This window comes from Egretta garzetta, unplaced genomic scaffold, assembly GCF_000687185.1.
Source record: "Egretta garzetta isolate BGI_Z169 unplaced genomic scaffold, ASM68718v1 scaffold440, whole genome shotgun sequence".
In the NCBI taxonomy this organism is placed as follows: Eukaryota; Metazoa; Chordata; class Aves; order Pelecaniformes; family Ardeidae; genus Egretta; species Egretta garzetta.
Genome location: NW_009258293.1, coordinates 1,252,099 through 1,267,242, shown reverse-complemented (window position 1 = coordinate 1,267,242; position 15,144 = coordinate 1,252,099). Strand labels below are relative to the sequence as shown.

At 50.5% G+C, this 15,144-nt stretch overlaps 1 protein-coding gene across 1 annotated transcript in view; it reads right to left on the bottom strand.

Annotated features, from left to right (window-relative positions):
• Window positions 1-15,144, bottom strand: part of LOC104125416 (fer-1-like protein 4) — a 40,195-nt gene that overhangs the window by 8,973 nt on the left and 16,078 nt on the right. Inside the window, 20 exon segments of the mRNA XM_035893361.1 lie at window positions 306-460; window positions 1,246-1,416; window positions 1,900-2,027; window positions 2,477-2,587; window positions 3,290-3,421; window positions 3,777-3,883; window positions 5,031-5,079; window positions 5,668-5,799; window positions 6,195-6,298; window positions 7,303-7,462; window positions 7,780-7,941; window positions 8,297-8,413; window positions 8,665-8,838; window positions 10,080-10,214; window positions 10,630-10,754; window positions 11,306-11,489; window positions 11,743-11,895; window positions 13,321-13,437; window positions 14,480-14,567; window positions 15,101-15,144. The exon segment at window positions 15,101-15,144 is cut by the window's right edge and continues 15 nt beyond it. Coding sequence (XP_035749254.1) covers window positions 306-460; window positions 1,246-1,416; window positions 1,900-2,027; window positions 2,477-2,587; window positions 3,290-3,421; window positions 3,777-3,883; window positions 5,031-5,079; window positions 5,668-5,799; window positions 6,195-6,298; window positions 7,303-7,462; window positions 7,780-7,941; window positions 8,297-8,413; window positions 8,665-8,838; window positions 10,080-10,214; window positions 10,630-10,754; window positions 11,306-11,489; window positions 11,743-11,895; window positions 13,321-13,437; window positions 14,480-14,567; window positions 15,101-15,144 — 2,548 coding nt within the window.

The window sequence follows — 15,144 nt, the reverse complement described above, 5'->3', positions numbered from 1 at the left end:
CCCCCCATCACTGCCATGCAAGCGGGTTTACTTTGCTCCACCCACTGCCTGGGAACCCACTTTGAGACCTAATGGCCTGGATCACATCTTCCCCCAGTGCAACACCATCATCCACTGAAACCAGGCCACTGAGTACCAAGGATGCTCCCCATGGCGACTCAGAAAGCTGGGCCATGCAGGGCACAGCATGGGGGCAGCCAGCCTGGACACTTCAGGGAAGAGAGGCTGGGGGGTTCCCAGACCTCTCACCAGCACGTGCACTGCTGAGCACAGGCAGCAGTTATTGTTCTCCAAGCCCTCTGTACCTTCAGGAAAAGCCTCTGGAGGGACCTTGAATATTTTATTATCCACTTTGACCTCCTCCCGTCTGTACTCTGCTGCAGGGAGCGAGTTTTTCTTGCATAAACTATCCAAGATCTGTGTGGGCTTGAAAGCGTCTCGCCACATGTTGTAGCCATTTCTGCATGAGAGAACATCAAGGACATCTTCAGCTTAGACACAACAGGTTTTTTTCCTAGACTGTGAAACACTCTGCCTTCCCTACAGCACAGGCTATGCCACCAGATTCCTGCTCAGAGTTTCACTGGGAAAACCACTGGCACACAAAAGCTTAATGAACAAAAAGCTTACAAGCTCTCCTCCCCCAGAACAAGCCAGGTTTGCACCCCACAGAACCATTAGCTTCAGAGCAGCAACAGGAGTAATTCCAGCTGCAGCTCGGAAGTGGGAGAGAGGTTTTAGCAGTGCTGGGGACTCGACTCCATGCCCACAGCTAATTCTTCAGTAGCATGGTAGGAGAAGAGAAATTTACAGAAAACTGGCCAAAGACACCAGAGAATCCATACTGAGTGAGGTCAAAGGAAAAGAGATGTCATGAGTCTTGCTGCTCACAGAATTAGCTACCACCAGAGAAACCACCCTACTCTCTGAAAGAGGTCAAAATCCATCAGTGCAGGTGAGCGCTTTTCTCACAGAACACCAATATGAAAGCACTAAAGAATTTTTGCTACCATATGCAAAATATATTAGTCTGCAGTAGGAATTAGAGCTATCACAGGAAGCTGGTAGGAGACTAAAGGAGAGGGAGTTACCCATGGAACTTGTAGTGAATTGGTGGGGCACCTGCTCAAAGGATACTGTGGATACAAGCTCCATCCTGCAAAACTGGAGGTGCTCTGTTACCCACCCAAAAGGTAGGCAAGAAGAATGCATCTTATGGCCCTAATATGTCACATCAGTACCTACATGTCATACTGAGAAGCCACTCCACAGTTGGCCCTGTGCTTGCTGTAGAATCGATTCTCCAAGTCAATCTTGGTCTCCCCAATCAGATCATCAGATCCAACCAAATCATGGTCGAATATGGCCACAGTGAGTTCTGATTCCATGGGAAAGGAGACTGTCAGCTCCACAACTCTGGACAGAAGCAGATGGAGAGAGTTCAGTTAACAAAGAGAATGGAAATGAAATACATGCTCTGTTTTGGTCATCCTACATGTTTAAGAACTGCATTTGACAAATCAAAGACCTCTGGTAGAGTTTGGTTCTCCATAAGTTCAGTGTGTGCAGTTTTCAGTGTGCATGTTCAAACACAGGAGTTACTTTTCCAGGAATGTATGCCCTTGGACAGAGGTCTTGGAGCTAGGGAAAAAGCTCTCCAGTGCTCTGTTGATGCTTGGCTTGCTGCTTTGTCTGTTAAATCAAGCCTTTGGGAGTGGTCCCCTCCTAACCCAAAACACTTAGGGCTCCTGTGTCAGCCAGAGGCAAGAGACATGCCTGGGACCTTTGTGTTACAGCACAAGAGTCTCCAGCAGAAAGGAACAGAATGCTGGACCACAGCTTGAGCCCCAGATTTGCACTATTTCTATTAAACATGCTAGATGAAAATTTCCTGCATACTCTCCAAACACAGGATTGAGCTGCTTTGGGATGTATCGATCCTTTGTGTCCTTCTGCTCCTGCCCCACAGTCACCACCACGTAGGGATCTGCCTTGCCATTGGGGTCTGCTGGAGACAGGTTTGTAGCCTGGAACACACAAGAGGTACTGCCATACATCAGCTGCAGACAGCAACCTGCACAAGGAACACTGCACAGGCCTGAGACCACCCAAGCCCACTGGTCAGGTCCCTCTAGCAGCTGCCCCAGCAGTGAAACAGGCACCACTTCCCATGCAAATCCCCACTCAACAAGTCAGCGATGTCTCTAGCTGTTGGCCCACCTACTAGCTCACCGTCTCAAGGCAGACAAGGAGCCAAGAAATTCTGGATTTTTGATTTTTAGCACCTCCTGAAGCTACAAAGCATGGAAGGCTCCCCACACACAAGATTTAGTTGACTTCTGCTGGCAGAGCCTTCAAGCCAATATCAAGCTTTTCACAAGTGCCACTGCTCATATTTACTGAACAGAGAATGGCAGGAGGTCCATAGGGAGGGACAGACCTCCAAGTATTACTGCCACCACCACCAGTGAATTACCTTAACGATGTAAACTCTTACAAGAACTTTGATGGGCCTGTTCCTTGGAACGCCCTGGGAGACCTTGGGCTCCATGCCAGCTTCCTCAGTGGGGTAGACATAAAAGGAGCCCTAAAGACAAGACATTGCAAGTAACAACTAGATACAAAAGAGTGGAATTGGAGCCACCAAGACCAGCTTCACCTGCTAACTGGAAAAATCAGAACTATTGCCCCATGCAGACCACAGACACCCTGTACTCATGAGGACAGTCCTTTCCAAAGGCACTGTCATGTCCACACGGCCCAGGCAGTCCCTGTTTGCAAGTTAGGCTGCAGGCTGCCAGATCTGAACATCTCCAGGTACTTTAGACTGCAAAAGGCAGGGGGCACCAAAGGTTTTCTAGGCACCTTCTTAAATTAACTTCTGTAGTTGACATTTCAGAGTCTTCAAGAGCTCCTGGGTGGGAGATGATGCCTCTTTTAAACAACTTTTACTCATTTAAAACAAGTGAAGCTCACTAGGTCTTATTTGCATACTGAACATACCCAGAGGCCCCAACCAGAACAAGAGTCCTTTATGCTTCATGTTTTCTCCTTGCAAGAGCTAAAGAAGTCTAAACCAGGTGCATCTACCAACTAACAACAGACCACAGTGCACAATTGCTTCACAGGCAGCAACAGTACCCTGGCCATGATGCACCATGGCCTCACATCACCTTGCACACACATGCATTCTCCAAGGCTTTGCTGGTGTCAGCATGCTCTGAAAGACAGGTTGTCCTAAGGATTTTCTTCCGCATGCAGCACAAATGTCATGCAAATAACACAGTACCTTGTACTTCCCCACAAAATGTCCATCCTCATTTCCATCTTCATCCTCATTTACTTTGCCACGATGAAGGGGGAAAATACACAGCCAGTCTTCAAAATTATCAAACTCATTTTCCAGCTCAGAGTTGTAGATCTGAAATAAGTAGAAAGTCATTTGGGGTTTTCTCCTGCCATCTTAAAGGGGAGGAGAGTCAAAAAGACCATCCTTTCCCTCCTTCAAGCATTTCACCTGGTCCTACCTTACCCCCGTATTAGTCAGTGCAGGCTGTTATGGTTTTCTGTTAACCCCCAGGTCCATCCTCAGATGTGCGCACACACACCCCAGCTTGGCTCCAAAGCCTCACTAGCTGTTTCAAAGCCCTGCAATGACTGGGCCCCCACACACACTGCCCAATCCTCCCAGTCTAACCTCCACTGCAGGGAGGTGAGGAGAACATGGACAAAGGGCTGGGGTTGAAAGAGGCCAGATCTGCCACCCCAATAATCACCTGAAGGGTGGCAATGAGCTTTCTCTTGGGTCGAGCAGGTTCAGCTTCAATTACTGCCTCATCTTCTGCTTCCACGTCAATGGAGGATGCATTTAAATTCCCTCCATCTAGAAATGGCAATAGGAGATTAGGAAATGCTCTGATTTCTCCCATCGTCCCAAGTGTCTGTCCATGAAATGATCCCAGCAACAGCTTTCGCTTTCGCCCAGGGCTTTGACCTGTGTCAGGTTAACTGGAGCTATTGCTGTCTGTAACAGGCATCCTTACAGCATCTCAGGTTTCCCAGCAAGGCATGGCTGGAAGCATTGGGGGGATAAAAATCGGCAGAGACTTGCCTGCCTGCATGGCTACTGTTCAGGAAGGAAGCGGGCAGAGACCAAATGGAGGAAGGTGGCTGGACCAGCCCACATGTGCTGTCAGGGAAGGCATGGATGACAGCTAACCCCCTTCTTTAAATGGATGCTTATTTGATGGACTGCTGGTTTGGGTGGATGTCTAACCAAAGCATCACTACCACTTTGGCCACAGGCAGCTGTGCACGGAGAGAGCATAGCTAGGTCTTTCTCTGGGGCACCAACAACCCAAGGACAGAGAGGCTGTGTCCTTACCCCCTTTCCCAAAGACCCCATATCCCTTGAGCACTAATGGCATGCAGGTACCTTCCAGCCCTCTCCTTAAACAGGATTCACATCATTTCTATACTTACTGTCTCACATCCCCAGGTCATTGCTAGGTGAGTCACTGTTTACACCTTCACAAACTTGAGCCTACAGCTGTAATGCTGTTCTCAGATCATCTGTGTATGAATACTGTCTTTCTGTTTTCTTGCAGTGACTCCTGTACCCCAGGTGAGTAACCCCACATGGTTGCAGCAGAGTGATGCCCAGTTCCTGGTCAGTTTTGCCTCTCCACCATCCTCTCTCTCCATCCCACCTTTGCTTCCTGCTCTCACCCTGACGACCCCATGATCCCGGCAGCTAATTTTTCTGCAGGTTTTTGCTCACTCAGGAAGGCTCTTGCTTCAACACAATATTCCAAACTTTTCTGAGGCAAGTTTGGTCTTTTCAATTTGAAATAGCCTTTGCTAGCCCTTGCCAATGTTTCCAGACTCTCTGCTCCCTTTTGTGTTGTTTTTGCTGAATGTTGCAAAGCTGTTGCCTGCTCAGACCCCATTCCCACAAGCCCAGCACCCTCTGGGATGGTGTAAGTCCTGGCTCTCCCCACAGAAGAGCTGGGTATTGCTAGAGGACTCACCTGTATCATTCAGATCATCATTCTCAGCATCTTCCTCATCACTGCATGTCTGAAATACACACAGTTACCCCACAAAGGCTTCATCATCCAAGCATAAGACACTGTCAAAGCTTTCCTGCCAGCAGTCAGTAATACCAAGCCTGAGATCATCTAGCACTAACATCACTGCAGGAAGGTAGCCAATGAGTCCCTTAATGACCTCTTCTTCTCCCCAGAGCTTCCTGCTGGTTTTTTTGACTTGGATTTAAGGGGCACAGGGCAAGGAAGGAAATTTGGGGCAGACCTGCTCCCATAGCACATCCTGGGAAGACAGCCAGGACAGAGAGCAAGCAGCACAAAAGCCCTGCATTTGCAGCTAAAATCAGCAATGTCAGTTTTTCAGGAGTGCCTCAACAAAAGCCCAGTCACATTCTCAAAACCACCTGGGCACTTAGCCTCAGGGATGTTTCAACATCCATTGCCTGCTGAAATCAGCCCACCTGGTGGATGCTTGATACCTGGCTACCTTAAGTGTGTTTGACACACAAAATCCCTCACCGTCCTGCAGATCCTATGACACTCGGTGCTGTTGAAAACATATTCCTCAAGCCAGTGCAGCCATTTTTCCCCTCTGCTGGCAGCTGTCACAAAAGATTACCTGGTTATACAGCTCCTTCAGGGACTCATAGTACTTGGCCCACCAGTCCAGTTCTTCCAGCTCTGGTTTTTCCTTTTCATACTCATCCTCCTTATTTACAAGCTTATTGATAGGAATTCTCTTCAAAGGAGCCTTAAAAGAACAGAGAAAAGGGTTCAGAGGCAGGAAAAAACCACCCAGGACACCCATGCACCCTGCTTCGGTGCCCTGGGAGCCTCTGGCAGAGGCTCAGCTTTCAAGCAGAGCACAGGAGGTGCAAAGCTACCTGTAGCCCCAGGTTTGTGCTTTTGTAGCAAACAAAAGCAGGATTTTTCAAGGCACAAGGCAACACAGCTTCTCCTCCCTGTGCCAGAGCCCAGACATGCAGCAGTGCCAATGAAGAGGCAGGGGAGAGGAGTTTGGGTCCAGAGCAAAAACTGGTGGTTGAAACCTAACTCTGAACTTCTGAACTTACTTTTTTTTTTTTTTGTCACCTTCAGTTTGGCTTTCCAAACTTGAAAATTTGCTGGGCCCAACACATCACTCACCTTCACAATACTCAGGGGGTGAGTGCTGGGACCTGGATCACCAGCTGCCAGGCCAATGTTTACCACAGTCTGAGAGGGAAGACGCTGGGATAAGCCTTTCCGAGCTGAGATGAAGAGAAAAAGCTTCAAGTTTCCATGTATTTATTCCTGCCCACTGCTTCCTACTTTTTGGCCAATTGTTATTCCACATAAAAACCTTCCCTCTTACCCCACTATAATGTGATTGGTTTTAAAACTTTTGATAGCAGACCCTGCAAAAGTGTTATAGGAAATCCAAGTACAGTGCTTGTTGCTGACTCCCAGGAATTCAAATTTATGAGATACACCTTCCCTACTTGGAAATGACCACAGATCGATCAATCCTTTGCTTCTTCCCCTTCATGCTGTATTTATTTACACAATTCCAGATCAGGAGCTCTGGCTGTTGCTGTCACAGAGCTACTTAGTGAATCCATTACCCAATGAATAGGCCTTGACCAAATGATGCGAGAGAAGTGTAAACCTTTCAATCCTTGGTCCTAGTGGACCAGCTCCCTAAAGCTTGATGGAGATCTCACTGGGGGCAGCCCTCCCGCCCAGCTACGCAGAGAGTTGAAATAGGTAAGTACAGTGGTCCTTCCCAGGCTAAACGTCTCTGATTCTAGACACAAACTTTCCACAGGCGTAAATTACTGTCTAGTATCTAGCCCCAGCAGCTTCTACAAATGTAAAGCAAACAGCGCCTGGAAAAGAGACCCCAAGGAGATGCTGCACCCACAGATGAACAGTCCTGCTGGTGTGGTGGGGAGGCAAACATTAAGCCGACCTTGGAGAAAACAGTCTGTAGATTGCCCTTTGCCATTCCCAAAGGAGGATGCCAGCCCTTACACAGCACTCCATCATTGGCTGCTGCTGCTTCCTGAGCACCAGTCTGGAGCTGAACACTACAGACCAGGACTACAACCTGCCTCCAACCCTATCCTGCCCCATGTTGTACTTTTGCTCAGCATTTTACAGGTCTCAGGAGAAGACTTTGCTGCCTGGCTAGAAGGGAGCAGAAGGGCCAGGAATCTCTGCCACTGGCAGAACCTGCCTGCTGCCTCCCCAGGAACCTTGCCAAGCAGCTCACCTTTGGGCACATCTTCTGGTTCCTCCTCCAGCTCTCTGGGAGAGAATTTCATCACATTGGACACAACGTGGGTACCCACCAGCACAGTGTGCCCAAATGCCCGCTTTTCCACCACGAAGATGCTGAGGGGAGGGTGCAGGTAGACCTGCTCTGGGAGCTCCTGCAAAAGAAAAACCACACATAGGGTTTGCAGAAGCAAGGGTGATACCTGTGGCAGCCCCACCACACATGGGGAGGTCTGCACCTTGCAGCTCTACCCAAAAACCAAAGCCTTGCAGCAACAGGTCATGGCTGAGACTGCTCTTGGTGGGCAATTTCACAAAGGTTTTGATCTGCAGCTGAACCATGTGGCCATGGGAGAGCAAAACCCTGGGGGCAGCTCCTCTCCTGTTACCTTGCCACATGCAGACAGGCAGTGCATGGGTGCAGGATGCCCATGGAGCACCCTGGCATGGCAGCACCCCCCTTCCCACCTACCACGTCCATGTATTTGACTAGCTCGGTGAAGTTGGGGTTCTCTTTGTAGGCCACAATCATCTCCGACTCCACCTTCTTGCCAGCACATTCAATGATCACCTGAGGCTGATCCACCTCGAACAAGTTCACCCGCTTCAGGTCCCGCAGGCCCCAGAACAGGATCTGAAGCACAACACAAAGCTGCTAGGCTGCTCGAAACATGCCAGGCGTGGCATGGCCACACAGCCTGCAACCCTGCCCAGTGCTGCCATCCCCCTCACCCCACAGGACACAGACCCCAAGAGAGGCATGAGGCCACTCTCCCAACCCAGCCACCAAACAGCTCTGGCTGTTAAATTGCTGAGACAGTTTCTCCCTCATGTCAAGAACCTCCGTTTCTGGCACCTGCTCAGGCCTCAAAGGCATATTTGAGCTCCAAACCCGATTCCCTCCCCAAGCCCTGCCCTCTGCACAGACCAGCTGTGCTGTCTGCTTGAGGCAGCCCAGTGGGAAGTCAGCCCAGTAGAAAGCAGCGCACCTCTATGCGAAACTCCTTCAGCACTGGGCGGATGCCCTCTGGGATGATGAACCGTCCAGCATGAGGGTCTCCCAAGTAGTCAGGCTCCTTGGGCTCCACGTCCTCAGGCACTGATGGCTGAACAGGCACACACCAAGCAATGAAAGTCATTTCTACTCCATGCTATGCCCCCTTTCCCTCCCCTCTTGATCTGTGCTCACAGGCTCTGTCCCTGCATCCGCCCCTCAGCTGAAAGCCAGATGTGGCTTTCAACAGAGAATCCTCTGGTGGGCCCCATGTAACCAGGTCCTCACCCACACAGCTCTCTCCAAAGAGAGATTGGTACCACTTCAGTGGCAACCACGTGCAGCTTCCTACAAGCCCCTTACCTCCAAATAGCCACTGTAATCCAGCTCAATCAGCTCAAAAGTGGCAATGAGCTCTCCCGCTGCTTTGGTGCCTTTGTAGAAATCAAAGAACTGCAGGGCAGGTTTGGTGTATGGCTCACTGACCAGTTTCACCTGTGGGATGGCAAAGGCCTGGCCAAGGAACTCGGGGGAGCCCTGTGGGAAAACGGGGAATGGGTCAAAGCATTCCTGTGTTATCTCACCACCTCAGAGAAAAGACCACCACTAATCCCAGCCAATCTGGGACAGCACAAGACTGCTCTTGACCCTTGCCATCTTCTGCTTTGATTTCCTCTGTTTCATCCAGAGCTAGGAGCAGATGAGACGTGCCTGCAGCAGCTCCTCTTAACTCCCAGTCCATCTCCATGCAGAACTGGGCAAATGGCCTGGGCCCATACACCAGAGGACATCAAAGCTAGAATAGGTTTCTCAGAGTCTCCTCCAGCCAGAGTCTGAATGTCTCCAAGGATGGAGATCCCACAAGCTCTCTGAGCTCCAGGCCCAGAATTTGAACTCCCTCTGGGTGAAAATTGCTCCCTTACATCGAGTTGAATTTTTTCTTGTTCTGACTTGTGTCCGCTGCCTGTCATCCTACCTCTGGGTACCTCCAGCAGAAGTCTGACTCCACCTTTTCTACCCTCTCCCATCAGGCAGCTGCAGGCAGTGATAAGACACTGCCTTTGCCTCATCTTCTTCAGGCTGAATATACCCAGCTCTTCACCTCTCCTCACTCTGTCCTGTGCTCCAACCCCAACCATCTTGGTGGCCTCTTCTGGACTCGAGTATGTCAGCATCTGTCTTGTACTGGGACCTAGGAAATGGACCCAGGAAAGCTGCTGAGCTACACAGGAGAATCCAGTGCGAGTTATGCCATTCCTCTTATGATAACAAAGAGGCCCCAGGAGAGGGATATGACTTCAAAGTACTAATGAAAAGAGAAAAGGGAGGATTGAGGAGAGATGGAAGGTGACACCTAGGGGACGGAGGGGAAGGAACAGCCCTAAGAGCTACATCACACCACCCTGGCTACGAGACCTCTGCAACCCAACCCTGCCGAGGAAGCGGGGCAGGTAGCTGGGAGAAGCGCAGTGCTTCTCCAAAGAGGAGAGATCCCAGATCCACCGAGCACTCATCAGGCCCTGGCTCAGGGCACCTCTGAGCCATCTGCACACTGCAGCCAGCAGCTTCACCCCAGCAGACAGCAGAAGTCTGCAGAAAGTCTCAACCTCAGCCACAGCCCCCAGGACTCACCACCACCGGTGGACCAGGATCAAGCTGAGTCACGAAAACCAAACAGAGATGTGGCTCCTAAGTGCACACCTGCAGCACCCACACAGAGTTCCTCTGCTTTCCCTCTCCTGGAAATGACAGCAGAAGGGCAGCATGGCCATACTTACAAATTTATTGTGGCTGAAAAGGCTGATTATAATGATGGGGGTCTCTGTTTTCAACTCTTCTTTTTTCCCATCAATAATGAGCTGGTCAAACAGAAGTAGCTCATTCCACATGGGGCTCAGTGTCTCCTCCAGCATCTGCAGACAGGGACAGGAGGCCTGAGCATACCACAGCCAATGGAAACAAACCACGAGCACTTTGTAAAGAGAGTGAGGAAGCATAGGCTGATGCCCACTCCCACGCAGCCGCATATGCCTGGTGCCTGGCAGGAGGGGAGATGGTAAAAGTGCGAAATCAGCACTTGGGGCCAACTAGCACATGCCAATCAACCTTTGAGACCATGCTCAACAATAGATAGATAGATATGTTTTGTCAAATGTTCCCTGAACATAGTCACACTGCCCAGAGCATACAAATAACTCGTGCCTAGAGTTACAAAATTTCCAGGACGACTGCCACAGCACTGGCCTGCAACGTGTCAGTGAGGACAGGATGATTTTTTCTCTCCCCAAGTCCCCAAGAAGGCAGAGGCAAGAGTTTAATTGGTCTCACCCTGGTGGCCTGGCAATGAGTTGAAAATACCACTCTCGCAAATGGATCTGAAAGGCCATTGTCATCTGCAGGGAGGATCCCTCGAGCCTGATACAGATGGGCTCGGAGCTGGAAATAGCTGAAATCTGGTAAGAAAAAGAGAAGAGAGGTCTCAGTTCCCCAGTCCAGCCCTGCTTGAGGCCAAAAAATGCATGAAGAAGAGGGCCAGCCAGGTAGAAGTGCGCACATCCTGCAAGGAATCGGTACCACTTCTAGGGGTACTCACTGTGGTTCTCAGAAGGCCAGCACATCTCAAAAGGTTTGGCCAAGCAAGACAAGCTCAGCAGGCTCCCCAGACACTTCTGGGAAGGACATGACATGTGAAATGTGCAGCGATCTGCTGCGAGCATCTGCTGTGGGGGAGCACCACCAGGCCTCAGCAAAGGGACAGACATCATGCCTATTTCCAGTTTGGCAGCATATCCAGTGCCTACGAAGCACCTGTCCTGCCTGCTGGGTGCACAAACACGTCTTCATGAGAGCAAACTGGACCTGCCTGTCCCGGTCATACCTTGGAGATGACGTGGGGATGATAGATCAGGTCCTACTCCTTGAACACTGACCCTGGGGCAGGACGTCTCACCTCTCTGCTCTCTTGCTCACAGTTAAGCCATGGAAAAGTGGCATCTGCACTCACCATCCCTGCTGAGCCAGCTGGGAGGACTGTATGCCGAGAGCTGGGCTATCTCCTGTCCGCTCTCAGAGAGGTACTTGAACTCCTCAGGCAGCTCTGCCAAACAGTTCTTCACATATTTGGTTACCCCAAGCCACATGTAGATTTCCAGTTTGGCAAAGATCTCACCAGTGTGTAAGCGAGGGACCTGAAAGCACAGGAGGTTTAGCAGGTTTCCCATCTCAGCCATGCCCCCTTCAGACCAAGGTGATCACCATCAGCCAGCAACCAACCGAAGAGCACAGGAGACAGAGCACCACATTGGCAGACGCAAAAGGCAGTGGTGGAGCCAGAGCTGTGTTTCCTTATGAACTCCAGGATTTCAGGAAGAAGGGCTGGAAGCAAGGAGGCAGAAGCAGGATGAAGCAAACAAGAGCACACTGTTTTGGTATAAACCCTACCTTCATAAAGACAGTCTGGATCTTTGCACAGTCCTTGCCTTTCTCCTCTTCAACTACCGAGTAGAGGATGTTCTGTGCAGGAACCCTTGCGTATGCTACACGCCTGTTGTTGCTGAGCATCCAGATGAGGACATCAGGGAGGGTGCACTGGGGCTGGAGGGAGGGAAAAGAGGAACGTTGCAGCAGAGGAACAGTGCACAGATTGTCCTCCCTCCACTGACATGGTGAAAGCTTCGTCTCCTCACAGGAGGGACTGCTGGCTGCGTGGCACTTTGGAGATCCAGAAGCGAATGAAGGAGTCACATGCTTCTGAAAGTCTCAGCCCTGCAACATGGCTCTGCAGGTTTCTCAGAGGGATCTGTGATCTGCCTTGCTTTTCACTGTGAACACCAGCAGGATGCACTCAACCCCATGCCATGTTGGGAAGAGAGAGTCCGCACGAGACTGGAGAAGTGGCATTTTACTCCACACCTTTGACAGGAGCCTGAGTGCTGGTCCACGGGAAAGAACCACGTTAGCTAGGATCCCAGCAACATGAGTGCCCAGCATAAAGCTGTGGCTCGGGTTGAGAGCAGGACTTGCAGTAAAGCAAATGCACAGATGGAAACAATGGCTTCTTTTAAATTCTAACCTAACTTCTATCTAAACCTAACCTAAACTATCGCAGTTCCCCTGCCATTAGTATTTGTATTTGTACTGGGTACTTGTACTTGCAATTTTTTCAGTACGCAAGTAGCTGAAGCAATTTATTACTGATCTAAACCAAGCCCGCCAGCCTCCAAGCAGGGACTAGAAGTGGCAAATACATGTGCAGGGCTGACTCTACAGAGACAGCAACATTCCTACCCAGTCACAGGGAGCAAAATGGGAGGAGGTTCCTCTCTGTCTGGGGGATCAGCCACAGCCAGCCTGCAAGGCTGGAGCCTGAGGACAGCTTCTTCTTCTGGTGGTGCAAGGGTGACATCTTGGTCATGCTAAAGCCCACCCTCACATAGCTAAAGGTGTGAAAATTATTTTACTTCACTTAGTGAACGACTTGTCCAAACTGCGACAACATCTCTCCAACTAACTCCAGCAAACACTGCATTCTGGTTTACACTACACAAGTGCACTCATTTTCTGGAGTTACTCAGCGAAACTCTGAAAATGGCATCTCTGCTATGGATGAGACATCTTATTTCAATGCAAGTTAGAATTTGCAGAAAGTGTCCAGGGCCAGTCCCTTGTGGGAGCACGCAGGCAGCACAGGCAAGCCTGTTTTCCCAGGCAGACTCGAGGGGCACAGCCTCGGGCTGGCTGGCCAGAGAGGACTGGGAGGCTCAGGTGGCCTGGAGCTGGCCCAGCTCTGCCTCCAACCCACTGCTGAGCTGTCTGGACCCCTGCTCTGTCACCAACAGCTACCAAACCTCCTAAGAGCTGTTACACGAAATATAGTAACTTCCAGCAGCTGGAACTTGGGATTTTACATAGCAAGGAAAGACAGCAGAGGAAAAGCCCCAACTCAGGCTAGCAAGAGCCCTGGCAGCCAGCCTGTGCCCTCTCCTGCTCAGAAATAGGGTTTTCTGGGAGCAGCTGTACCTCTTTAGCCATGAAGCGTAGCTTTGTCAGGACCCTCCTTGCCTCCTTAACCTTCTCCTTGACGTTGGCTCGAGTCAGCCGCCGCCTCATGCGGAGTCCCTGCTTTGCACACAGGATCTGCACAGAGAGCATGGCTGTCAGGCACCAGGCCCTGATCCAGGCATGCCCCATTGGCACCCCTCACAGGGGCTCTGAGGGGAAACACCTGTGTGCTGATCATGTCTATCTTGCCCTGTTGCGCCCTGACCTCCATCACAGCTCACTCCCCAGCTGCTGAGAGCAAACTTCCATGATCCTGTCAGAAGCCATTTAGTGAAGGATGCCAAGAACTGGGGACTCCAGGAACTCATTAGATCTGCTGATACCAGCCAGTAACAGAAGTCCATGAGCATCATTTGGGGCAGAAAGAGGTATAAGGAATAAACATTTCAGAAGCTGGTGGTCTCAGGCTCCAGATAGTGCCTGGGGGAGGCTTTGCACAAGGAGGAAAACTTGGGGCCATAGAAGCATGGGAAAATTACGATGTAGGAAAGTGAAAGATGGGGCTGGACTTTTGTGTCCATTAGTTGATAGTGTACACAACTGAGGAGAGACTTTGTGATGAACCAAAACTAATAATGAAATCCAGAAAGGATTCATGGTGCAAACCCAGTATGGACTGACAAGGCCAGAAAACTCATCTCTTGGGCTGGTTCTCTCTTTCAGAGAATCTCATACTTACCACACCATAGCTCAGGTGACAATGTGCAGGGAGGCAGAGGGAAGGGAGCCAAGATCCAGACATGCCTAAATTTTATTTCCTGCTGCTGTCATTCTGTTTTGGTCAGCCTTTCAAAGCTGCCTGCAGGAATAGCCTCCAGCAACCTACTGGGCAGCAACGTGCATGTGCTCAGCCACACGTGCCCCACAGGAGAAGAAGGATGGCATCAGAGCACAGCACCTGCATAAAACTGGTGGTAGCCATGGCCAGTCCCTGCCTCTGTTCCTTGTGCTGGAAGCTGTATTGCTCTGAGCAGAAGTGACAGATGCTGCAGTAAAAGCCTATGACTGATACCATGAGTCTTAGCTCCAAGTTTCCTTCTTGGCATCAATTCTAGCTGGGCCTCCAGACCAGGGATCACACAGGCTCCCACAACCACCACCAAGCCCCACAGCTTACGATGTTGCGCATCAGGTATTTCATCCGACATCTGTCAAGGTTGTTTGGATGTGCCATTGTTTTTCTCTCTGTGCTGAGTGAATATTGCCTGCAATAAGGAAAGCAGCACAGGCTCTTTGCTGTGTCCCCTGCACCCAGCAGGCAGACCTCAGCTCACACAGCAAGGGCACAAGCTCCAAATCCCCGGTACTAATCCAGATGCTTCAACCCACCCCCCCGCCCTGCAATGCCCTCTCTTCTGCAAGCTTTTTGATTTGGCACTGGGGATTGCTCAGCACCTGAGGCTCCCTCTCTACTGTTGCCATCACAAGGCTGGGGACTAAAGTGTGTATCTGATCCCACTGGGTAACCACAGTGATTGAAACATGTGACTGAAGAGAGTGAAGGAAGTGTCTTAACATTTAGGAAACACCCAGGAGTCTCGGAACATGGAGGCTGCAGTCTGTGACCCCTGTGCTTCCCAGGCTGGGGTCTCCTCTCCAAGCTGGAAGAGCCTCAGGTTGTCCTGATTTCCTTCCATTCAAGAGGATGAGAGAGCAGGCTGTGCACAACTGGGGCAGAATGTGATACAACCTCCTAACCTGAAAACAAGAAACCTTAGGAAATCAGGGACATGCTAACCTGCATCCAGCTACAAATTCCTCTAGCACCTCTCTGAGACGCTC